Here is a 26308-nt window from a genome sequence, read left to right on the forward strand (position 1 = left end):
AGACAACCTTTATCTCTATGATTCGGTGTTGGTGTTAGTTAAAACGTATTGTTGATTGGTTCCCGCTTTGCGGTCGACGGGGTTGTGGTATATTGCAGGTTTTACTGAAACAATGCTACGTGCATTGTGGCCAGCAGCAAATCTGCTGGTTTTTTAAAAATGTTGCTTCAGTATGTGACGGATTAGCCGTCACAAATCCGTCACAAGTTTCCTCTATTTGTGACGGACTTTCCGTCACAAAACATCAATTTGCAACGGACCATCCGTCACAAAACCTCCATTTGAAATGGACAATCCGTCACAAACAAGAATATTGTGACAAAATATGTGACGGACTATCCGTCACAAATTCAGAAACTTGTGACGGATTAGCCGTCACAAACTTCTATTTTTGTGACGGGTTACACGTGGCACTTGAGATAAAATTTGTGACGGATAATCCGTCAAAAATCCGTCCCCAGATGAATTTGTGACGGAAATGCCGTCACAAACCCGCTTTTTGTGACCATATACAGTGACGCCGGTTTGTGACGGGTAATCCGTCACAAACCCGCTTTTTGTGACGGGAAATGCTATATAGTGACGGATTCGTCCGTCACTATTCCGTGTTATCCTTGTAGTGATCTCTAGAAGTGAAAATCGGATTATTATCTAAATTTAGGAGCTTGTATGCTTTCTTGCCATATGGATAACCAAGAAAAAGACAAGGAATGGCTCTTGGGGCAAATTTGTGTCTTCCTGGTTTTGGAGATGAAGCATAGCAAAGGCAAATAAAACTTCTCATGTGAGATAAATCAAGTTCTTTGTGAAAGAGGAGAGAATAAGGAGATTTGAAATTAAGAATTTTGGTTGGTAGTCTATTAATGATGTAGGTGGCAGTTAAAACACAATCTCCCCGGAATTTTTCTGGTAATTTAGACTGAAAAATCAAAGCTCTAGTAGTTTCAAGAAGATGCTTGTGCTTCCTCTCCACAACACCATTTTGTTGTGGTGTGTGAACACAAGATGTTTGGTGTAAAATGCCATTCTTTAAGAAATAATCCATGATGAATGAGCTGGAGCCTAGTTCTAAGGCATTATCGGATCTGATGATTTGTATTTTCTTGTTGAATTGAGTATGAGCTAATGCAATAAAGGATTCAATTATATTGAAAGCATTGCTTTTGGTAGAGAGTAGATGAGTCCAAGTGGTTCTAGTGTAGTCATCCACTATGGTAAGAAAGTATTTATAACCCTTGTAAGTTTGTATATGATATGGTCCCCATAGAGCAATGTGGATTAATTGAAAAACAGCAGAGGTACTGATATTACTCAAAGAAAAGGGCAATCTGTGTTGCCTAGATTTGGCACAAATGGAACAAGAAAGCAACTCATGTTCATTTATTTCAGAAACATTACAAAAAAGAAATTTTCTGAGTTTATACAATGGAAGATGACCTAGTCTATTATGCCAAAGAATAGTAGAATCTATTACAACAGAATTAGAACTATAATTATTTGAAGTAAAAGGAGAATTTGGCTTGAGTGAAGATTGCAGAAGATAGAGATCCATATGTGTTCTACCAAGTATCAGAGGCTTCTTGAGGGAAGAGCCCTGCATAGAACAAAGTTCAGGTGTAAAACTGATTGTGGTTTGCAATTGTTTGGCTAATTTGGCTATGGATAATAGGTTGAACTTGAAACAAGGAACATAAAGTACATTAAGCAGAGATATGTCAGGTGTGATGGGGACTGTACCTACAGAGCTTACGGTGGCAGAATGACCATTGGGAAGGGCAATAGAATATGGATGAGGAACTGTCCTTATGTCAGAAAATAATTTCAAGTTTGAACACATATGATTGCTTGCTCCACTATCAAGAATCCATGTATCATTATAAGCAACAGAATTGAAAGGGGTAGATGTATTACCAACAAAATTAGCATCAGAATTATCCTGTCATTGATTCGTAGCAAAATTAGCAGCAACAGATGTAGAAGGCATAGGAGGATCCTGAGATTGAGATTGAGCAGACTTCCCATGTAATACCCTCATACTCCAAGTGCCTTACCAGGACCACTTAAGGCATGGAAGTGCTACCATATCGGTTACCCGAGACAATGATAATCATAAGACAATAAAGAAACGTACTTTAAAAGTAAATATAATTTAAGTGATTACATGTCTCAAACCAAAACTGTCAAAAGGAATACAACCAAACCAAAACTGTCTACTAATAAAACCGAACAACTAAAGGACATCGTCTGACACAGCGGAAGACTCTTCTAACTGCAAGTGATGACTCATCCCAGCTATCCCATATGCGTCATATCATACCTGGTCAATAACTGCTCACCATCCTCGAATGGATTACCACACACTACAAAAAGAATTAAAACAGGCGACTGATTTTGGCGACTGAAATCAGTCGCCAAAATCAATTTGGCGACTGAATTCAGTCGCCAAAGGTCAGTCGCGGACCTTAGTCGCCTTTTCTAGCTTTGGCGACTAAAGTCGGTCGCCAAATTTGGCGACTGCCAAATCAGTCGCCAAATATCAAAAATGGCGACTGATAGGGTAGTCGCCAAATTGGCGACTGATTAAAGGTAGTCGCCATTTTGGCGACTGAATTGCAGTCGCCAAATGCCAATTCAGTCGCCTTTTTTGGGTGACGTAGCCAGTTTGGCTGACCAAATTTGGCGACTGAATTGGAATTTAGCGACTGCAATTCAGTCGCCAAAATGGCGACCACATTACAAATCAGTCGCCAAAATGGCGACCATCTTACAAATCAGTCGCCAATTTGGCGACTGCTATTTCAGTCGCCATTTTACAAATCGATCGCTAAAACCACCGTATGTTTTGGTGGTTTTTTCGTTTTCATTGCTAGCCAAATATTTACGACCGCATAAAAACGATGTTCCACAACACCATACATCCCAAATTTCAACACACACAACACCATACATTTCAACCCAACACCTCCCATTTTCTCAAACTTCATTTCATATATTGAAAATGAAAGTTTTACATGCTAAGCGATTCTAATGTTCAAGTCTAAAGTTCAAGTTTTACAAGCTTACATGCTAAAATCATCCTACTTGGAAGCCAACACCGGCTCCACTCCCCCCATGTGGACCATGCGGATCATTTGGATCGTAGTTGGGTCGAGTTCCGGGGTTACAACCTTGCCACCAAGTCTCAAACATTGCCATTCTTTCCTTCATTTGGCGCAATTCTTCATCACGTTTGGCATCACGTTCATCACGCTCTCTTAGTTGACCTTGAAGTTGACTAATAATTCCCGGTTGATACGTGTTGCTGGGAATTGTTGAAGTCGATCTCCTACGCGTTTTCTCATAGAAAGCCGGTGTTGAACTTCCGGTACCATACACGTTCCCTTTCTTGAAGCCATCCACCAACTTAAACCATATGTCATTATCCGGAGTTTCTGGATTGGCGGCTTTTTCTTGTTCAAATGCTTCCTACAATATTAAACAAATGGTTGTAAGTTAATATGGTAACCACCTTATATACGACATTTTAAAAGAGAGTAAATTAACAAAAATTAAGTGTTACGGAAACTTACATATAATTGCTTGTCTTTTGGCTTAGTCCAAGTTCTAACCCCTTTGTGGTCAACCCGGAATGCGTGTCGTAAAACAGTTCTGCACCGTCGCAATCGGCTGTGACTTCTTCTTTCCTCTCTGAATGAAAAAAAAACATACATGTTAGAAAATCAACAAAAAATCTAACATAAAATAAACATGTTGCATTGAAAACAAAAAAAAAGTGTCAAATAATAGACAAACTTACCCCCAACATACGATTCCAGAACGATCGTGAACCCGCGTAATGAGTAGGCTCGTTCACGGCGTCTTCCTTTCCTCCTCTTTTGTTGAGGGATGCTTGCTTAGACTTCTTCTGAAAAGCGGGAGTTTTGGTATGCTTTATTAAGCCTTCATACTTGTCACCTGCAATTACACATATGAAATCATAACTAATAAGTTACTGATATTATTTATAATATAAGAGAGTATATACTAATTAATACAAATAACAAAACAAGTTAATTAATTACCTTTCATGTTCTCTGGTTCCTTTGGGCGCCTAACTACCTTCCAAATCACGTCCCGATATCGTCGAGTACCGACTTCCTCGTACCTGATACGGACATTCCGTTCTTGAGACGGTGACCAAGCATATGCTTGCTACAAAAAAAAGCGACAAAATTTCATATTAGTATTTATAAAAGTATAACCTTGGTTATTAAAACAAAGAAATACTGAAAATATATACCCGAAAGTTATTGAACCACGCATCTCTTTGTGCAGGAGAAGCTTGTGTCCACGATGTCGGAATTGGACCCACGAAATTAGTCTTCGTGCTTTTCGTGACACCTCGTACCACGCAATCGTCCATAAACCTGCATTTATTTTGAACATGTAAAATTACAAACAATTATTATTTAAAAAATAAAAAATAAAAAAAAAAACAAAATAGTAGACTAATAAAGAATAAAACTTACCATAATCCCGCCGGCTCAAGAATCATCTTATGATCCGAAGTGTACCGTATCGGCACCCGTGGTGGGTCGTCGGTAGCGTCAGTCTCCTCACCCTCACCGTCTGTCTGCATCGGATCCTCCTGCACAAACTCCTCCTCCTCCTCCGGACGCGTACTCCGTCCTCCTCCTGAGCCGCCTCCACGCTTCCTACCTCGACCTGCTCCAGCCATCTGCAGTAATACAAATAAAAATTAACACAAATAATGATAAATGAAAATTATACAGACTTGTAAATTTTAATAATTTACTCTTGAGGAATACAAAATTATACCAATTTAATCATCTTCATCTTCAAACCCCTCGTCCTCATTCTCATCCTCTTCCTCATCGTCATCATCATCATCATAATCATCTTCATCTCCAAACCCCTCGTCCTTCCTCCTTTTCTCCTCCTCCCTTCTCCTCCTCACCTCATCTTCCCCCCTCCTCTCCTCCTCTTCTTCCCTTCTCTCCTCCTCCTCCTCCGCCTCATCCTCCCCCGGCAGTCTCTCTTCCACATCATAAAATTCTTCCTCTTCCATGTCTTCACCATCTTTATTCTCATGCTCATAGTTGATTTCATCGGGTGGAGACAAAAGCGTTTCATTTGAAACGTTTTCTTCTTGGAAAAAAGTTGTATCAACTTGTGACCGTGCCTTTGTCTTAAAGATTGCACACCACGCATTTTGATTTCTATCATTTGTTGTGCTTGGATAAGTAGCAAAATACACTTGATGAGCCTGATGTGCAAGTATAAATGGATCATACTTAGAGTATGTTCTAGTACGATTCACTTCTACAAGCTTGTATTGTTCATGTACTCTCATTCCAGCCACAGAATTATCCTTCCAGTCAACCTTGAATAAGACAGTTTTATAAGCTCGGTCACGTCCACTATAACTAATTTCAAAGATATCTTCAACTATACCATAGTATTCGTTGTCATCAAGAGAAGAAATAGTAACCCCCAATTGCACCTAGCCTTACCTTTACCGTGGTTGAATGTTTGAAAATTAAACCCATTAACCGAGTATCGATTCCACGTTCTTACCATTTTTGAAGGACCAAAAGCCAAACTTCTTATCAAATCATCTTGAATATTCAACTCAATTACATGTTTTTGAAACCATGATGGAAATTGGTCCTCATGTTTGTCCCAAACATCATCCTTACTTATATTAGGATTCCTCTGAATGAAATCATTAACAAACCGTGTTTCGTATGGCTCCAAGAGGTCACAATTAGATAGCACGTAAAGGTGGGCACGATTATACTCTTTATCATCCAAATATCGTGTTTGCCCCTTTGATGAACACCCTTCATCATCTTGAGTTTGAAAAAATTCTGGTAAACTTCCGTCTACTTCATCCGGTTTCTCAACATTCAAGTTTTTTGCTTTGGTTTCTATATGTTTTTCAAAGTAAAGAGAACAAAAGTTTGCAATCTCTTCCGTTAAATAAGCATTGCATATAGAACCTTCCACCCTAGCTTTATTACCAATTTTTTCTTCAAATGATTAAGAAACCTATAAAAGTTAATGATGAGTTTTATTAATAATAAAGTTAACATATAATAAATAGATTAGTTATTATTATTAATTTTAATTTAAAAGTAGATACGTTATCTTAATTACCTTTCAAATGGATACATCCACCTATATTGGACGGGTCCCCCAACTTTGGCTTCATATGGCAAATGAACCGGTAGATGCTCCATGGAGTTAAAAAATGCAGGAGGAAAGATCATTTCAAGCTTACACAATATCTGTGGTATTTGCTCTTCTAGACGAATCATGTCATCAACACATATTGAAGAGGCACATAAATCTCGGAAGAATTGACTAATCTCAACAACTGCATTCCAAACGTTTGTCGGCACGAGGTGTTTCAAAGCAACGGGTAATAATCGCTCCATGAATACATGACAATCATGACTTTTCAAGCCTTGCAACTTCAGCTTCTTAAGATCAACACATCGACTAAAATCTGATGCATACCCATCAGGAAACTTCAAATTTTGTAACCACTCACACAATACTTTTCTCTTAGCTTTGTCGAGAGTGGAATCCATAGCATCAACAACCATCTCTCTATATGGGTTCTCATCATTTTGTATTTGTTGGGTGTGAGTTTGTTCATGAATTGGAGAATATGCTTCTCCATGTGAAATCCAATTGTAATAATTTGGCTTAAACCCGTTTATAATGAGATGTTCTTCTACTACAATGTCAAGCTGGTATTTCAGGTTTTTGCATTTGGCACAAGGGCACCTAAGTTTTTTGTCTACCAAGTCATATTCATCTTGTTGTTTAGCAAATTCAATAAACTCGCTAACACCCTTTATAAATCTAGCGGTAGGACGTCTTTTCTTATTGGAATGGTCTAATCTTCCTTCATACATCCATGAACGTTCCAATCTCTTCATTTTAATCTAAAGAAGACCCCAAAGAAATTTAAACATTTTTAAAAAATAACAATAATATTAAATACAAAATTTAAACATTATACTCCACATTATACAATAAACATATGAAAACAATATATAAATATTGTCAATAAGTAATCCATCTTCGAATGGGGTCCTTATCACTCCAACCTAAACCCGTCAATGTACGGTTCAAGTCACTAGCAAACACACTTGTAATTTATTAATGAGGAAAAATTGGCAGACAATTCCCTTGATTCTCCAAATACACATATACATGTATTCGGAGAACATTAAAGGGATCGCCACCAAACTCATTCCTCATTAATAAATCACAAGTACGTGTTTACTACCTAAATGACTTGAAGCGTACAAAAACGATCCCAAAATGGGGACTATTCAAGAATTACTCCTAATGAGTAATTCTTGAACGGGTACTAAGTCAACATCAAATCAAACAACAACACAATCAAGTACTAAATTAATTAAGTCAATCAATAGCCCAATTCAACCACATAGTAAAGGCTTCTATCCTAAAGTCCGTAACATAATTTGAACTAAAATTAGTAAATTTAAAAAGTAGCTTGGTAAGAGGAGGTTACCTAATCAAGTAAAAGCAAAAATGAAAAGAAAACAAGAAGCAACAACGACTACCGCGCACGGTGGTGCCTAGCTAGTGGTGACAACCCCGAAAAGAGAAAAGAAAAACAAAAATAACAAGGTTATTCTACCTCAATTCATCAATCACATGAATTATCAAACTAAATTTATCAAAATCAAGTCCTAAAGAAGGTTCTACTTAGCTAATAGATAATTTCTCTTAATCCAAAAGACGGTTCCACTTAGCTAATTCCATTAATGCAAAGGACGGTTTCACTTAGCTTAACATTAATAATAATAAGGCGGTTTAATTAGTAATAATAATAATAATAATAATAATAATAATAATAACGATAATAATAATAATAACAATAATAATAATAATACTAATAATAATAATAATACTAATACTAATAATAATAACAATAATAATAATAATACTAATACTAATAATAATAATAATACTAATACTAATACTAATAATAATAATAATGAGACGGACCACCGCCACCCTTCCCCCACCGCCACACTTCCCCCACCGCCACCCACGGCCGACCAAACCCCCACCCATAACCCTAAACCTAAACACAAACCCCCTTAATCATTCCCTTTTAATTCAAACACAAATTAAACTAAATCTAACTACAAATTAATCTAACATACTAACTACAAATAAATCTAACAAACTAACCACAAATTAATCAAACTAACTACAAATTAATCTAACAAATTAAACTAATTAAACTGAAATTAAACAAAAAAAAACTCACCTAATTAAAGAGTGATGGAGGCAATGAGAATGGTGGTCACGGTGGTGGAAGTGGTGGAAGTGGTGGTGGTTTGTTTTTGTGGTTGTTGTCGCCGCTAATCGCCCATCGCTTTCCCCTTTTTTTTTTTTTTTTGTTTCGAAAGAGTAAAGCAGGAGAGAGGAGTTCCTGTTTTCTATAAAAAAAATTGGCGACTGATTAGCCCTTTGGCGACCGAACTGCAGTCGCCAAATTTGGCGACTGATATATGTGTAGTCGCCAAATTTTAAAACTCGGTCGCCAAATTGATTCGCTTTTTAAAAAATGACAGCCTGGTTTCTACTAAAAAAATTGGCGACTGAAATTCAATTTGGCGACTGAAATTCAGTCGCCAAATTGGCGACTACACATTAATCAGTCGCCAAAATTAAAATCTCGGTCGCCAAGTTTGATTCCCTTTTTAAAAAAGACAGTCGCCAAATTGGCGACTGATTTCAGTCGCCAATTTGAAAATCAGTCGCCAATTTGGCGACTAAATATATCAGTCGCCAAATTTCGGTCGCCTGTTTTAGTTTTTTTTGTAGTGACAGTTTTTAAAACATTTAAACGGGGTCAGTACTAATTACACAATACAAATCACGATAAAACAAATGCCAACCAGTTCAATTGCCACATCAAACCCCAGTCTCCATAATCAATCTCCACACAACTGACTACACACTAAAGTTTGTAGCTTTACCAGAGTATCCATCGCAACAGATACTCCACACCGCCAGTGGGGGACCGCAGTCGTTCCCACCTAAGCCTCGCTCATCTCATCCGAGCGATAAACCCATGTTCCTTAATGTGCACATCCCTTCTGTGGCGGATTCCACAGAATGCGAATCAAGGGCGTGAAGCCACTCCCGCAAGTGACTCCACTCAGCCAGGGACGCACCCCGAAGATCACAGACTGTTAAACAGTAATCACAACACAACCTCAAAAACCGTCTGAAACTTCCAACAATATAAAATCACAACCGTCTGAAACAATCAACAATACAATATCACAACCGTCTGAAACAATCAACAATTACTATCTACAGCACAATCACCACACACATCATGTAACTAATACTGAGTAGGGAAACTCTACCTGAAAAGCAATCACAACTCAGACGATCAAGCAGCTGTCTCAAAACCTTTCTTCTACGAACCCTCCTCCTATACACATAATCATACAATCACTATCACAACAATACAACCATAAAATCCCCAATTCCCAAAATTAAGGTTTAACCAAAACTACCCAAACGCTATAAAAATGGTACGTAAGACTTACCCTTGACGCAAGGATCACAAGGATGCAAAGAACAATGAAATCCGACCTCTCTAACCCCGGGATTTGCCAATAATGCGAACAATGTGAAGAACGTAATTTGCAATCTCCTTTTTGAGTGTATTAGGTTTATAAAAATGTTTAGGAAAGATGACGGAAAGTTATATATACTAATTCGCATTATTAACAAAACCCGATAAAACATTACCCGTAAACCGAGCTGCTCGATCGAGTAAGTCTCGTACTCGATCGAGTGCCACTTACTCGATTGAGTGCCAAGGCTACTCGATCGAGCACCCTACAGGCAGACTTCTGTTTCGTAACTCAAAACGTACTTACTCGACAGAGTAAGCCCCACTCGATAGAGTACCCATAGACTCATAAAACCGTAGTATTACAGTCTTCCCTCCTTAAAAAGAACTTCGTCCCCGAAGTTCAACCCATACATAAAACACAACAACGCAACTAAGAACTCAAAACAAAACCTCATCCTATAAAACATGAGCTCTTAACACCAACTCCACCAACCACGCCTACCTCCACAACTTGTCTCACGATATCGTATAAACTATATTATCTCTCTCTCGACACTAACTCCATACACTACCAACACAAACGCTGCTAGCTCCGTAATATATCATCCACTAGATAATCCAATATCAAGATACTCATAACATCAAACGGAATGTTACATTCTACCACCCTTAAAAGGAACTTCGTCCTTGAAGTTTACTCACACTCATAACATCATCATCCAACTGTCAACACTATTGAAATATTCTCCCCTTCCTAAACATCGAACTACTATAAGCACGGTCCTTTATGCTACACCAACACTCTACTTCCAAATATACTACCATATGAACAACCATCAAAATCTCTTTTATCGCATCCTACTCCTCTTAAGATAAATGTTACGTCCTCGTAACTCACTAATACTAAATCCTAGCTATATCTTCTCATTATCCTCATCACCACCGCATGTCAAAGATAACCACCTAAAATCTAAACACTCGCCATGCATATATATAAGGCTCTCTTACTTAAACAATTCTCATACTTCAATTCACTCGTCACACCCCCTAACCTATACCTCAAAATCTTTAGTTTAACCAAACTTCAATTGTTCCCTATAACTGACAAAACGACATAATCCTCTATACTTGCACCTATCTCCATACTCATAACTCACGATCCACAATTATTACATACACTCACACTAGATCCTCAAGTTCTTTTCTTTCACTACCGCAAAACTCACACATAACTTAACATGACACTAGTTCCCAACACCCTTCTCTCACTGTCCCAAAATCTGATTATGAACCACCTGCAGCGTCCATATCAGTACAGCACATGCTTCACAAATTACTTGGTATGACTATGACTATCGATTCCTCGTCTTAAAACAAGATCAAAATTACTATAACAACTTCTCACAACTATGGCCTATCAACAAAATATTATTATACCATGACAACAACGAAAACATATACAACTTCTTTCATATCATACTCTACTCTCATTCCCGAACTTAAACTGGTAAGAAACATCAATAAACAAAACAACTGTCTATCTGTACAACCGAAACTCACAGGAAGCAACATCAAACAAAACAACAATCTACGTATAACTGGTATGTACTTTCGAAACTCATATCATAATCATCCCGCCTACTCCACCACAACAAGTGACGGCATCGCAACACTGCCACCCACAGCCACACCGCAGTGCGAAAATACCCGCATCACAACACTAAGTATCGTGCCCGGATCACCACCCGAGGCATAACAACCACATAAATAGACATCACAACTACATACAATTCCCATAAGCACTGACTCAGAATAACTTTCCGGACAATGAAACTTACTCAAGACTGCTTTACTAGATCTTAACACCATATATTATACGGAATAAACAGACAAGAATCTCATGCATACCATCCATACCTTTTCACGGAATAAACATATATCATGAATACACATGCAAGTATAACCAGTCATGTCAGACCACCCAAACTATCACTTTTGATCATCATTCCATTAAGTTTACCGTATCCCACATAGATATTACAGAGCATTCAGATAACAACTTTATAACTATCACACAATACCGTTTCTCGTGAGGTCAGAACCTCACACCAACATTTATATACATCTTAGACCCATAATGACATCCAACTAGTCAATCCTGATCACGTAAGTTACCACCTGATAAAGGTTACCTTTCACCCGAGCTTAACTCATATGCCCCTCATAACATTCTCCCATTCGCATAACCATCACCTCATGCCAAATATAACCATACCATTACTATTCAACTATTAGTACCCGCCCCATCTAACCACATCTTATACTTCCTTACAACCATACATATCAATTCGGTCTCTACAAAATCAACCTCTTTAGAATTGCCATTCTTCCAATTTATCATCACCCTTAACCACTAGTGACAACACCTCCACACTACCACCGTTCGTACATCAAACTTCTTACACTCATCTCTAAACATCACAGTTTCTTTCCTATCTTTGGTTATCATCCCAAATATCGAACATCAAATACATCAGCAAAAATCACCTCAACACTATTTCCAATTTCATCCTTAATTGTATCGTCACTCGACTCACCACCAAGATCTCATATCGTGCAACTTCTTTACCCAACTTTTTCTTTACTTAATTCCTCGAAACTCATGATTATCATGTCGTCCTGGAACTCCTATGTAACCGTTAACTCAAATCCTCACGATAGTATCATACATCTCGACGATTCCTTACTTTTATATCACATAAACTCGGTGAACATTTTCCTAGTTTTACTTCCCTCATTCTTTTCTTTTACACTCGACAAAATCAATTAACCAATCAACTCCTTATTACTTCTACCTAACTCTTTAGTGCCCCGGTTACCTTCTCATTGCTCCAAAACTCCCCTCTCATTATTTCATATAAGTATCATCTCCCTCTTTCTTACCACGGATCCTCTCTTATCATGTCGTCACTCACACTTATCACCAACCAGTCCAGACCGTCTCATGCTATCACTCACACTGATCTCCAATCACCTTTTTTTTTTTTTTTGAATCCCAAAACTCATTTCACAACTTTACTTACCCAAGGAAATCACACATTAGTTTCACCTCTTGATAACACAAGTTCCCGAACCCACTCCCTATATGCAAATCCACGTCGCGACATGTCTCCATTAAGTTCATTATATACCACTCTTCTCAATTCCTCTAAAACGACCTTTCACTACATATATTCTTAACCCACACAATTCCTAACCATCTCCCTCCATAATTCCTTACACATCTCAAGTTGCCACCATCCACATCCTTCCTTTCGATCTTTTCATTCTCACGTTCCTTAGACTCACATCATCCCTTGCCCATATTTACTTACTTTTACATTACTCAACACAAAATCATATCACTCATGTCATCTCAAACATGCTCCATGCCTCAATAAGCCTTAACAATCTTTCTTTTCTTTTTCCACTATCTATCACAACCACATATAACTCATGTCCTCCCCACCAAACTCATACTCACCACAAGAGCCACTCCTTACATCATAAGATTGGGTAACTTACGCATCAGGACCAATATACATGTAAAATAATGCATAAAGAAGCAAAATAACACCTTTGAATTAAACATAATATGCAACGAATTCAAAAGATAAGCATATGACCCGAAACATGGGTCACTAGATCGAGTACTGGCCACTCAATCGAGTAAGTGACTTACTCGATCGAGTAGGTGAAGGTCAGAAGCATGTAAAACAAATTATCAGGGCTACTCGATCGAGTAAGGGCTACTCGATCGAGTACCAAGAGGTGTACTCGATCGAGTGAGGGCCACTCGATCGAGTACCCTACGCATTTCTCAGCACTGTCCAGTTTTCATAAAACGGTCGTAACTCACTCGTTTCTTGGTCGTTTTGGGCGTGCGACCTATCGTTAGAATCATAAAAGAACAAGCTATCACCTCCAATTAGAATCACATCAAAATCATATATAAATCTCAAGTTATAACAGTTTAAAGACAACCTCTCTATAATCATAAAACATAACTACTTGATTTTACTTCTAAACAACTTAAACAACAACAAGGTAGACAAAAACAATTCAATGCTCATAAAACCAGTATCCCTAACCACATGTTACTATCTTCAAAAGTCAAGCAACAAATAACTCAATGCACATATATCATTCAACTTACCAATCACATATTACTCACATGTTTTTATTATATAACTTTACGTAAACAAAATCACAATTATCTGACATCAAGTATCCTATTCACATGTTACTAGCATAACAACATTATAAAATAACTTCCATCATATAACATGCTTAATCATAAATCATATTATCATGCAACAATTATTCATCTTTTTCCACCAATTACTCATGCTCTTACTCAAACTTTCAGCCATATAAACTCGTACAACACTACGAACCACACATATATATATACATAACTTTATGTATAACTCAACCCAAACAAAATTCATTTCCGTATTTCTATAATGCCATCTCGTAAAACAACTATCATGCTTTCAATCAATAACTTACGAAATCACATCATCACCATCTTTTCTACGCATTCCCCATTCTCCACATACATACATCCACTGATTCATGCCATACATCACCATATAGGTACACAATTTACAAGATAAACACATAGTGATCCCGACTCATATCCCATGGTGACCGGTTCAAAATTGTAGGGCGAGTTCGCGACTTTAGAACGTCTCCCAAGTCTTTGCATTAGCTCCTACAACTTCTACCCCGGTTCATTTTAATTTGACTCCCTATGTTCATTAGGTTAATTGGTTACAGGTTTCAGGATCGTCGCTCTGATACCACTTTGTAACACCCTCATACTCCAAATGCCTTACCAGGACCACTTAAGGCATGTAAGTGCTACCATCTCGGTTACCCGAGGCAATGATAATCATAAGACAATAAAGAAACGTACTTTAAAAGTAAATATAATTTAAGTGATTACATGTCTCAAACCAAAACTGTCAAAAGGAATACAACCAAACCAAAACTGTCTACTAATAAAACCGAACAACTAAAGGACATCGTCTGACACAGCGGAAGACTCTTCTAACTGCAAGTGATGACTCATCCCAGCTATCCCATATGCGTCATATCATACCTGGTCAATAACTGCTCACCATCCCCGAATGGATCACTACAGTTTTTAAAACATTTAAACGGGGTCAGTACTAATTACACAATACAAATCACGATAAAACAAATGCCAACCAGTTCAATTGCCACATCAAACCCCGGCCTCCATAATCAATCTTCGCACAACTGACTACACACTAAAGTGTGTAGCCCTGCCAGAGTACCCATCGCAACAGATACTCCACACCGCCAGTGGGGGACCGCAGCCGTTCCCACCTAAGCCCCGCTCATCTCATCCGAGCGATAAACCCATGTTCCTTAATGTGCACATCCCTTCGTGGCGGGTTCCATGTAAGGCGAATCAAGGGCGTGAAGCCACTCCCGCAAGTGACTCCACTCACCAGGGACGCACCCGAAGATCACAGACGGTTAAACAAGATAATCACAACACAACCTCAACAACCGTCTGAAACTTCCAACAATACAATATCACAACCGTCTGAAACAATCAACAATACAATATCACAACCGTCTGAAACAATCAACAATTACTATCTACAGCACAATCACCACACACATCATGTAACTAATACTGAGTAGGGAGACCCTACCTGAAAAGCAATCACAACTCAGACGATCAAGCAGTTGTCTTAAAACCTTTCTTCTACGAACCCTCCTCCTATACACATAATCATACAATCACTATCACAACAATACAACCATAAAATCCCCAATTCCCAAAATTAGGGTTTAACCAAAACTACCCAAACGCTATAAAAATGGTACGTAAGACTTACCCTTGACGCAAGTATCACAAGGATGCAAAGAACAACGAAATCCGGCCTCTCTAACCCCGGGATTTGCCAATAATGCGAACAATGCGAAGAACGTAATTTGCAATCTCCATTTTGAGTGTATTAGGTTTATAAAAATGTTTAGGAAAGATGACATAAAGTTATATATACTAATTCGCATTATTAACAAAACCCGATAAAACATTATCCGTAAACCGAGCTACTTGATCGAGTAAGTCTCATACTCGATCGAGTGCCAAGGCTACTCGATCGAGCACCCTACATGCAGACTCCTGTTTCGTAACTCAAAACATACTTACTCGACAGAGTAAGCCCCACTCGATAGAGTACCCATAAACTCATAAAACCGTAGTATTACAGTCTTCCCTCCTTAAAAAGAACTTTGTCCCCGAAGTTCAACCCATACATAAAACACAACAACGCAACTAAGAACTCAAAACAAAACCTCATCCTATAAAACATGAGCTCTTAACACCAACTCCACCAACCACGCCTACCTCCACAACATGTCTCACGATATCGTATCAACTATATTATATCTCTCTCGACACTAACTCCATACACTACCAACACAAACGCTGCTAGCTCCGTAACATATCATCCACTAGATAATCCAATATCAAGATACTCATAACATCAAACGGAATATTACATTCTACCACCCTTAAAAGGAACTTCGTCCTCGAAGTTTACTTACACTCATAACATCATCATCCAACTGTCAACACTATTGAAACATTCTCCCCTTCCTAAACATCGAACTACTACAAGCACGGTCCTTTCTGCTACACCAACACTCTACTTCCAAATATACTACCATATGCACAACCATCAAAATCTCTTTTATCGCATCCTACTCCTCTTAAGATAAATGTTACGTCCTCGTAACTCACTAATACAAAATCCTAGCTATATCTTCTGATTATCCTTATCACCACCACATGTCAAAGATAACCACCTAAAATCTAAACACTCGCCATGCATATATCTAAGGCTCTCTTACTTAAACAATTCTCATACTTCAATTCACTCGTCACACCCCCTAACCTATACCTCAAAATCTTTAGCTTAACCAAAACTTCAATTGTTCCCTATAAATGACAAAACGACATAATCCTCTATACCTGCACCTATCTCCATACTCATAACTCACGATCCACAATTATTACATACACTCACACTAGATCCTCAAGTTCTTTTCTTTCACTACCGCAAAACTCACACATAACTTAACATGACACTAGTTCCCAACACCCTACTCTCGCTGTCCCAAAATCTGATTATGAACCACCTGCAGTGTCCATATCAGTACAGCACATGCTTCACAAATTACTTGGTATGACTATGACTATCGATTCCTCGTCTTAAAACAAGATCAAAATTACTATAACAACTTCTCACAACTGTGGCCTATAAACAAAATATTATTATACCATGACAAAAACGAAAACATATACAACTTCTTTCATATCATACTCTACCCTCATTCCCGAACTTAAACTGGTAAGAAACATCAATAAACAAAACAACTGTCTATCTGTACAACCGAAACTCACAGGAAGCAACATCAAACAAAACAATAATCTACGTATAACTGGTATGTACTTTCGAAACTCATATCATAATCATCCCGCCTACTCCACCACAACCAGTGACGGCATCGCAACACCGCCACCCACAGCCACACCGCAGTGCGAAAATACCCGCATCACAACACTAAGTACCGTGCCCGGATCACCACCCGAGGCACAACAACCACATAAATAGACATCACAACTACATACAATTCCCATAAGCACTGACTCGGAATAACTTTCCGGACAATGAAACTTACTCAAGACTGCTTTACTAGATCACAACACCATATATTATACGGAATAAACAGACAAGAATCTCATGCATACCATCCATACCTTTTCACGGAATAAACATATATCATGAATACACATGCAAGTATAACCAGTCATGTCAGACCACCCAAACTATCACTTTTGATCATCATTCCATTAAGTTTACCGTATCCCACATATATATTACAGAGCATTCAGATAACAACTTTATAACTATCACACAATACCGCTTCTCGTGAGGTCAGAACCTCACACCAACATTTATATACATCTTAGACCCATAATGACATCCAACTAGTCAATCCTGATCACGTAAGTTACCACCTGATAAAGGTTACCTTTCACCCGAGCTTAACTCGTATGCCCCTCATAACATTCTCCCATTCGCATAACCATCACCTCATGCCAAATATAACCATACCATTACTATTCAACTATTAGTACCCGCCCCATCTAACCATATCTTATACTTCCTTACAACCATATATATCAGTTCGGTCTCTACAAAATCAACCTCTTTAGAATTGTCATTCTTCCTATTTATCATCACCCTTAACCACCAGTGACAACACCTCCACACTACCACCGTTCGTACATCAAACTTCTTACACTCATCTCTAAACATCACAGTTTCTTTCCTATATTTGGTTATCATCCCAAATATCGAACATCAAATACATCAGCAAAAATCACCTCAACACTATTTCCAATTCCATCCTTAATTGTATCGTCACTCGACTCACCACCAGGATCTCATATCGTACAACTTCTTTACCCAACGTTTTTTTACTTAATTTCTCGAAACTCATGATTATCATGTCGTCCTGGAACTCCTATGTAACCGTTAACTCAAATCCTCACGATAGTATCATACATCTCGACAATTCCTTACTTTTATATCACATAAACTCGGTGAAAATGTGTAGCATTCTGAATTTCGCACTGTTTTTCTTCTTGAATCAGGGTATTATACACATTACCAAGGGAAGGTAGAGGATTTTGCATCAATATCGTGCCTCTAATCACATAATATGATTTATTGAGTCCCATTAAAAACTGAACTACTCTTTGATCTTGCTTGAATTTCTTTTGCTTAGCACTCACACCACAAGTACAGTTGCAAGAACAAGGAGGATTCAATTTCATCGCATCAATTTCATCCCAAACTTGCTTGATCTTAGTAAAATAGGTTGTGATATTATCAGTACCTTGCGCAAAATCTGAAAGTTTCTTCTGAGTTCCATACAATTGTGCTCCATTTGATTGACCAAAACGTTCTTCCAATTAATCCCATGCTGTTTTGGCGGAATCGCTGTACATGATTGATGCAGAAATTTCGTCAGAACAAGAGTGCAGAATCTATGAGAAAACCAGATCGTTACATCGTTGCCAAGCCTTGGAATTTGCAGAATTTGCAGCAGGTTTTGGAACACTTCCATCGACGAACCCTAGCTTGTTCTTCGTTGAAAGAGCAATCAGCATTCCACGCTTCCAGCCATTGAAAGAAGTTCCGTCGAAGACATTTGAGACGAGTTTTGTTAGAATCAGATCGGAATTAGTAGTCTGAAAAGTATCATCAGCAATCGAATCAGAATTCGGCATGTTTTTGCGATTTTAGGTTTTGCGATTTTTTTTTTAGGGTTTTGAAAAAAAAAATGAAAACGAAAATGGTTGAATTTTAAGGTAAAAATCGAGCAGCGGAAAGAACGAAGTAATCAGAAGCAGTTTCCTGCTCTGATACCATGAAAGTTTGATGAAGATGAGTAAGAAATTGAGATCGCCATTGCTGTATGTATGAAGCTTGAATAGAGAGTTGCAGAGAATTCTGGAGAATTCCAGAGAAAGAAGCAAAGGTAAATAAGGGCGTATTATATTGAATGAATTAATTAATTTAATTTACAAGGGGTCTCATGTATTTATATACAAAGAGTGTAACAAACTTATAACTGCCTAACAAACTTTACATTGAGTTAAAATCAAGGAGATTTATTTTCTATAATTCCAACATTAGCAGAAGAGCCTCTATGACAATCAACCAGTTGGTAAAAGTGTGCTTTTGTATTTCTTATTCCAAGAAACTAGGGGTTGCTTCTTTAAACACCGTGCAAAATGAGATTTCAAAATCTTTTCAACGAATTACCAAACTTTCAAAGCTACAGAAAGCACTGGCAGATGTGCTAGGAGCAGCTGTGGAGGTGAAAGCAGTAGTTGAAGTCTTTTTCTCACACTTATATCCATCCCTGATCAGGTAAACGAGCTTGGAGCACCTAGACTTCCCCACAGATCTTGTACTCCTGGTCAGAGTGATCGATCTACCAAACAAACAAAAAAATTAAAAAAAATCATTTACTATTTAATTTAGGAAGTAACCAATTTAACATCATGAATGAAAAATACCCTCGCGTGATGCTTTAGGGAGTTGGATGAAATTTTCCTCCAGGGATCACATAGAATGCAAGTAACAGACTTCTCAGCAAGTCTCCTCATTTTGGAAAGATCATTCTTCTTCATGCGGCCAGTAACAGTCATCTAAGGAAACAAGAACATATAAGAATCCAAACATGATTAACACACTACATCAATAAACAACAAAACCCTAATCACATACCCATGAAATTCATGAGACTAGCTATGTTGTCGATAGTATCATGCAAACCCGAATTTGCGATCGCACTGGACCTTAAGGACAAAATAGACTCGTAAGGAAAAAAATATTAATCAATACGCATATATTTATTGTTATGTATATGACCACAATTTACTAAACTTTTGCCCACGATTATTAGTATTTTGCCACGGATATTGCTACATTTGTTAGTGTTTTTACAACGATTATTGTTGTTATTGTTTTCTATTTTTTTTATTATACTTCATTCGTGTCAGTCATTTTTCTACCTTTTATTATTATTTCATTTAAAACAGTTGATTTATGTAATGATTCAACATAAAAGAAAAATTTCAAAATAAAAACTTCTATATTTTTATTCACGAACTATAATTCATAATAGATTGAATGGTTAACATTGTTTTGAAAGAATACGTGAGAAATATAAACGTTGAAAAAAATAAATGATGATTTTGTCAGCCAATTTTTTATAATAATAAAATTCCAAAATTTAATTAGTATTTATTTTGATGTTTAATGACTATTTAGTTTTACTTTTAGAATGAAAAGCCAAATTTGATGATTGTGTTATTACAAAATAGTTTATACACGGTTTCTTTGATATAGATATTGAAAAATTTAACAATTATACTATTGGTGTTTAACTCAGTTTAAAATTTAATTATGAAATTCATCTTTTTTTTCTTTTTTCTAAATAATAGGTGATGACATGGTTTGCTTAGAACTCTCCAAAAAGTAAATGGTGTGTTATTATACTATAAGCTTGCCTTTTATATTATTTATAGACTATATATTGTACTTTAGTTGTTGTTTTGATTAATATACTAATAACATTTGGTTTTAAAAAAAAACAAAAAATACCTTCAAATCATCAATGAGTTTAGTAATTCATGGCACCCATGTAAAAAAAAAATTAAGGTTACGTTTTAATTACATTGTATATATTTTGTACTAAAATTTCTATGTGAAAGTTTTAACGTCCTTTTGTCATTTAGGATAAATAAAGTTAGTAAGTGAAGATGAAAGGACAAATCAATGCATAATGTTGAATTATTTTCTCTTTTTTTTTTCTTTTTTTTTTTTGAAAATGATAAATCTCACAATGTAAGGAGTTTAAAACATATATGATTATAGGTTTTATATTCTCAATATTTTAATTCTCATAAATTATATTTTTTTTTATAGTAACATAGTTATGAAGTTTAATAAATCATAGTCTTAGTATATCATCTATATCAATTTGTCAAAAATTCTAAATTTTAAATTTTTGCGTAAATGATAAAATGAGTTAAATATATAGTAGCCTACTACAAATTTCATTGCAATCTCATTATATGTTTTGTATATATACTTAGATAGATAATATGACATGTATGCATAAATATTAGATAATAATTTACATTTAGCCCTTATCCATGTCAATAGATTTCTTTGTCTAACTTGTTAATAAGATTGAGATTCTCGCAACTCCAATTTCATTCTATGAGATCTATTATTCAAAGGAAAAATAATGAATAAAAAAGCAACACATACCCAAATAAAACATACTTTTGAAAGTTTATGAAATCCTAAAAAAAAATTATGAACCTAAAAACAATTAGTCATTCATATTCAATTCGTGTTGTCAATCTTGTAGTTAGTTTATAATATAGTATTGAGTGGAATGGAGGGAGTATTTATTTATGCAATTCTAGTATTTTCTTCTTCATATAGTCTTCTTTCTCCAATGAAATATCCCTACAAAAACAAAAACAAAAACCCATTGAGTGATTAACAACAAAAAAATATTGGAATTTGATTTATTTAATATTAACCTTATCGTTAATAATTTAAGTTTTCCCATAAATAATGAAAAAAAGAGGGCATTGAATCATAAAAATGTAAGTGTATTTACCTTTGAATATCACAAATCCACAAATTTTGATAGGCCCTAAATGGAACAAAACAACATATATGAGAAGGTTAAAAATGTGAAGAATAATTCATAACCAATGGAACTTAAAAATAAATAAATAAATTATTAATTTAAAACCTTAATACACTTACCTTGATGCTGATAAAATGATAAGAACAATTATTGACACATAGTTACAATTCTTTTGGCGATGGGGGCAATAGGATATTGGCTTATTTTGGCTCACAAATATTGTCTTCCATCAAATATTTATAGCCAAATGAGGATGTGTTTTATGACTTTTGGCGTCTCTTTTTATTATTATCAAATTTAATACTGTATATACATAAATATGTAGCAAAGGTTTATGACTTTTGAGCATTACTTTTTATTATTAGTAAATTTAATATAGACATAAATATAGAGTACGGAGAAATAAAATGTAAAAGGTTTGCTTTAATATTTTATTTTTATTTTAAAAAAAATTCATATTGCATGAGAATTATTTAGGGAGTTATCTTACAAAACTAAAAGATGGCAGATATTTTGCCTTGTTTTTTATTAATAAATTATATTTAGAGATTTATATATATATCAAATTAATGAAATTGAGCAAGTTTATTGCAATAAGATTTAAGAGAGAATTGCACATATAAACAGTTTAAAATTAGAGTGATGTAAATTTTTATTTGTCGTTTAACCTATTATAGTTTGAAAAATTAAAAGGTCAATGTTTAATGTTAAGTATTTTATTATTTGCCGTTAATCTTTATAAATTCTCTTTATTATTTTATAAACGGCGTAAAATTAGAATTATGTGATATTTATGTGTTGCTTAGAATATTCTAACAATAAAGTAGAAATTTAAAATTTAGTATGAATTTTATTTGATTTTTAATTGTTGTTAAATTTATCTACAAATTAAAAAGGCCAAATTTTAATGTTTGTTATGCTATTTGTATTTAATGTTTTAGATTTTTTTGTCTCACAAATTTTGTCATTCATCAAAAATATATAAAAAATTGAGGATATTTTTTATGACTTTTGAACATCCATTTTCATTATTTTCAAATTTAATATAGACATAAATATGGAGCAAAGTTCATGACTTTTGAGCATCATTTTTTTCATTATTATGACATAAATATTATAATAAATATTTGTGTTGATTATGTTATAAATTCCACATAAAAATCTTTTTTTTGTGAGACCGTTCTTTTGTATGATATTTTCTCAATTTCGAAATCACAAATACTTAACTATTTTTAAGTTGATCCCAAAAAGTTGTAAATATTACTTTCTAGGGTAATTTAGTTACTTGTAATGGTCTCATTCAAAATAAACAGTGTTATATTAGAAATAGTCAAAGTTTCGGTGTTCATGTGGTATTTTTTTTATTATAGAAAATTATTTATAATTGATATACACCTCCCCAAATAGGCTTTTACTTTTTTTTTGGCGGGGCGCTAACTCAATTATCATTCAATGTGTGTTTTTTTAGTAAGAATTATCCGTCAAGATGTCAATATTGTATTGTAATTTGTCACTAAGCAAATATTATATAATCAAATACAAAATACAAATTAATTATAAAAATGGCTCATGGAATAAAATTTAATGTTTTATATAGTCTTTTAAACTATATTGTATAGATTCTGAGGGATCAGTTGGCTAGTAGAATACCCCCGAGCAAATTTATATTTAACCTTACAAATAGCCTTCCAAAACCAAGAAGTGTCAGGGAGTATAGGAAGGCCAGTCTTCATCTTTTATGTCCATGTGGCTTATCTATTTGACCAACAGGCTGTCAAGTTTGAAATAAATCCACCAAACCAATTTTCCTATGGTTGCTATGTTCCACATATCGCATGCCCAGACCACCTCCATTTTTTGGTGCACAAACCTTTTTCCAACTAACCATATAAGGGATCTAATATACTCATTGGATCAATCCCAAAGGTAATTTCTACATATGGCATCAATTCTCCTTAGAATATCCTTGGGAATCACAAAAATAGTAGCCCAATAACTATATAAGGATGTCAAAAAAGAGAGGACAATAATTAACCTGCCATTGTATAATTGTTTTTTGCACCAAATCCCCTAATTCTTGCAATTACCTTATCAATAAGTAGAACACAGTGTTTAATATTCAGCCTGCCAGCAAAATCCTTAAGAAAACGTACCTAGCTCGCTGGTATGGTCACCCTAGATATGGCCAACTAGGTTAAACTACTTCAAATTATAATACAAGCAATATGCAACTTCCAAAACATGGTTTAAGAAATTTGATCTGACTTGATCAATGTTTGGCTAACCTGACAATTGAGCGTGAGTGTAAGAAAACTAGATGTAACAATCTCAGGGAATTAATTCCGGAAGAATGTCACAAATCAGCAATTCAAACACAGGAGCTTCGAAGTAATGGAGAACAAAGCTCGGATGTTGAATTAATGGAGTTTTATTATCAATGAAAGATTACAAATGTCAATTGCTTACAAATGTAAATTATTCAATGAATGTAGAATTACAGAGAATTGTAAGAGAAGATGAATTGTTTTGTTATAACAGAATTATGATGAATGAATGTAACTAATTATTTCAGCTAATTATTTATAGTGATTAACTACTTTGACTTTGCTTTAACCGACTTTGACTCCCCTTAACAAACTTTTGATGACGTGGCTCATTTCTTCCCGCCAAACTGGTTGGGTTGTTACAATCCATCCTCCTTTCAAAAACTTGACCTCAAGTTCCATTTAAATTGAACTCAGGAAACCTCTTTTCAATTTCTTCATATGATTCCCAAGTAGCATCATTTTCAGATCCATTAGACCAGTGGATCAGAACATATACCACAGCCCTGTTTCCCTTCTTCATCATCTTTCTTTCCAGCACAGCAATAGGCTCAGCCTGTATCTGCATGTTGCTGTCCATTTCAGGAATTGATACTGTTACAGGAAGAGGTCCATGATGTTTCTTCAGCTGAGAGATATGAAAAACTGGATGAATTTTGGCATGAGCAGGCAATTTAAGCACATAAGCCACTTCTCCTTGTCTTGCTATCACTTGAAAAGGACCAAAGTATTTGGGAGCCAATTTGTGATAAGGTCTATATACCAATGATTGTTGTCTGTAAGGCGGCAATTTCACATACACCCAGTCATCTACAGCAAACTGCTTGTCTGATCTGTGTCTGTCACTTTGTTGTTTCATCCTATCTTGAGCCCTCTTGAGATGAAACTTCAGCATGTTTATACACTCTTCCCTGGCTGCTAAGCTCTTGTCCACAGCTGCTACTGAACAATCTCCACTAAAGTAAGGGATGTGGATATGGGGAGGCTGTCCATAGACCACTTCAAAAGGAGTAGTGCCAATAGCTGAATGAAAATTACTGTTGTACCACCATTCAGCAAGGGGAATCCAATTTGCCCAATCTTTAGGCCTTTCACCAGTCATACACCTTAGATATGTCTCCAAACATTTGTTCACAATCTCTGTTTGACCATCTGTCTGAGGATGGTAAGCAGTAGACAGCAGTAATTCCACCTGTAACATTTTGAACAGTTCTTGCCAAAACTTACTCAAAAACACCTTGTCTCTGTCACTGGTAATGGTCTTTGGCACGCCATGTAACCTGAATACTTGTTCAAAATAGACCTTGGCCACTGTCACAGCATCAAAAGGGTGAGACAGCAGCAAAAAATGAGCATTCTTACTGAGTCTGTCCACTATTACCAGTATAGTGTCTTTCCCATGTGACTTAGGAAGGCCTTCAATGAAATCCATTGATATATTTACCCAAATTGCTTCAGGAATAGGGAGAGGTTGCAATAACCCAGCAGGTGCTTGTTGTAGAGGTTTGTTTTGCTGGCATACCCTACATTGTCTTATTAAACTTCTAATCTCCTTCTTCATGCCTTTCCAGTAAAAAATTGCAGAGATTCTCATATAAGTTCCATGCACTCCTGAATGACCTCCCACTGCTGTTTCATGCAATAAGGCCAATAATTCTTGCCTTAGAGATGTGTCAGGGCCCACAACTAGCTTCCCCTTTCTATAAAGCTGATCATTCTCCCATTTATACTTACTGTGAGAAACTGAGCCAGCAACAAGTGATTGTATGAGTTGTTGGCACTCCTCTAATTTCCAACTTTCCTGAACTCTGTGCATCAGATCAGACCTGATTTGCGTAATGACCATGTTCATGAGTTCCCCTCCTGTTACCCTAGATAAAGCATCTGCCACTACATTTTCCTTCCCTTTTCTGTACACCACTTCATAATCCAGGCCCAAGAATTTAGGTAAACATTTAGCCTGAAATGAACTTGTAATCTTCTGTTCTAGCAAGTA

At 36.1% G+C, this 26308-nt stretch overlaps 1 protein-coding gene across 1 annotated transcript; it reads right to left on the reverse strand.

The window, feature by feature from the left end:
• Window positions 1-3618: 3618 nt before the first annotated feature.
• Window positions 3619-19037, reverse strand: LOC141648815 (uncharacterized). Its single transcript, XM_074457530.1, has 6 exons — window positions 18807-19037; window positions 18644-18747; window positions 4280-4406; window positions 4062-4191; window positions 3797-3954; window positions 3619-3687 (listed from the first exon to the last, which is right to left on the reverse strand). Exons 1-6 carry the CDS (start codon window positions 19035-19037, stop codon window positions 3619-3621), a joined length of 819 nt encoding a protein of 272 aa, XP_074313631.1.
• Window positions 19038-26308: the final 7271 nt, after the last annotated feature.

This window comes from Silene latifolia, chromosome 3 (genome assembly GCF_048544455.1).
Source record: "Silene latifolia isolate original U9 population chromosome 3, ASM4854445v1, whole genome shotgun sequence".
In the NCBI taxonomy this organism is placed as follows: domain Eukaryota; kingdom Viridiplantae; phylum Streptophyta; class Magnoliopsida; order Caryophyllales; family Caryophyllaceae; genus Silene; species Silene latifolia.

Bases quoted from the DNA above. Each gene is read 5' to 3' on its own strand.
- LOC141648815 (XM_074457530.1), bottom strand. From the start codon at position 19,037: ATGCCGAATTCTGATTCGATTGCTGATGATACTTTTCAGACTACTAAT. The intron at 4,407-18,643 runs GTACTGATAATA...AAATAAATGCAG, and splicing joins ACTTTCAGATTTTGCGCAAG to GTTTATGGACGATTGCGTGG. The intron at 3,955-4,061 runs GTAATTAATTAA...GTGTAATTGCAG, and splicing joins GGAACCAGAGAACATGAAAG to GTGACAAGTATGAAGGCTTA.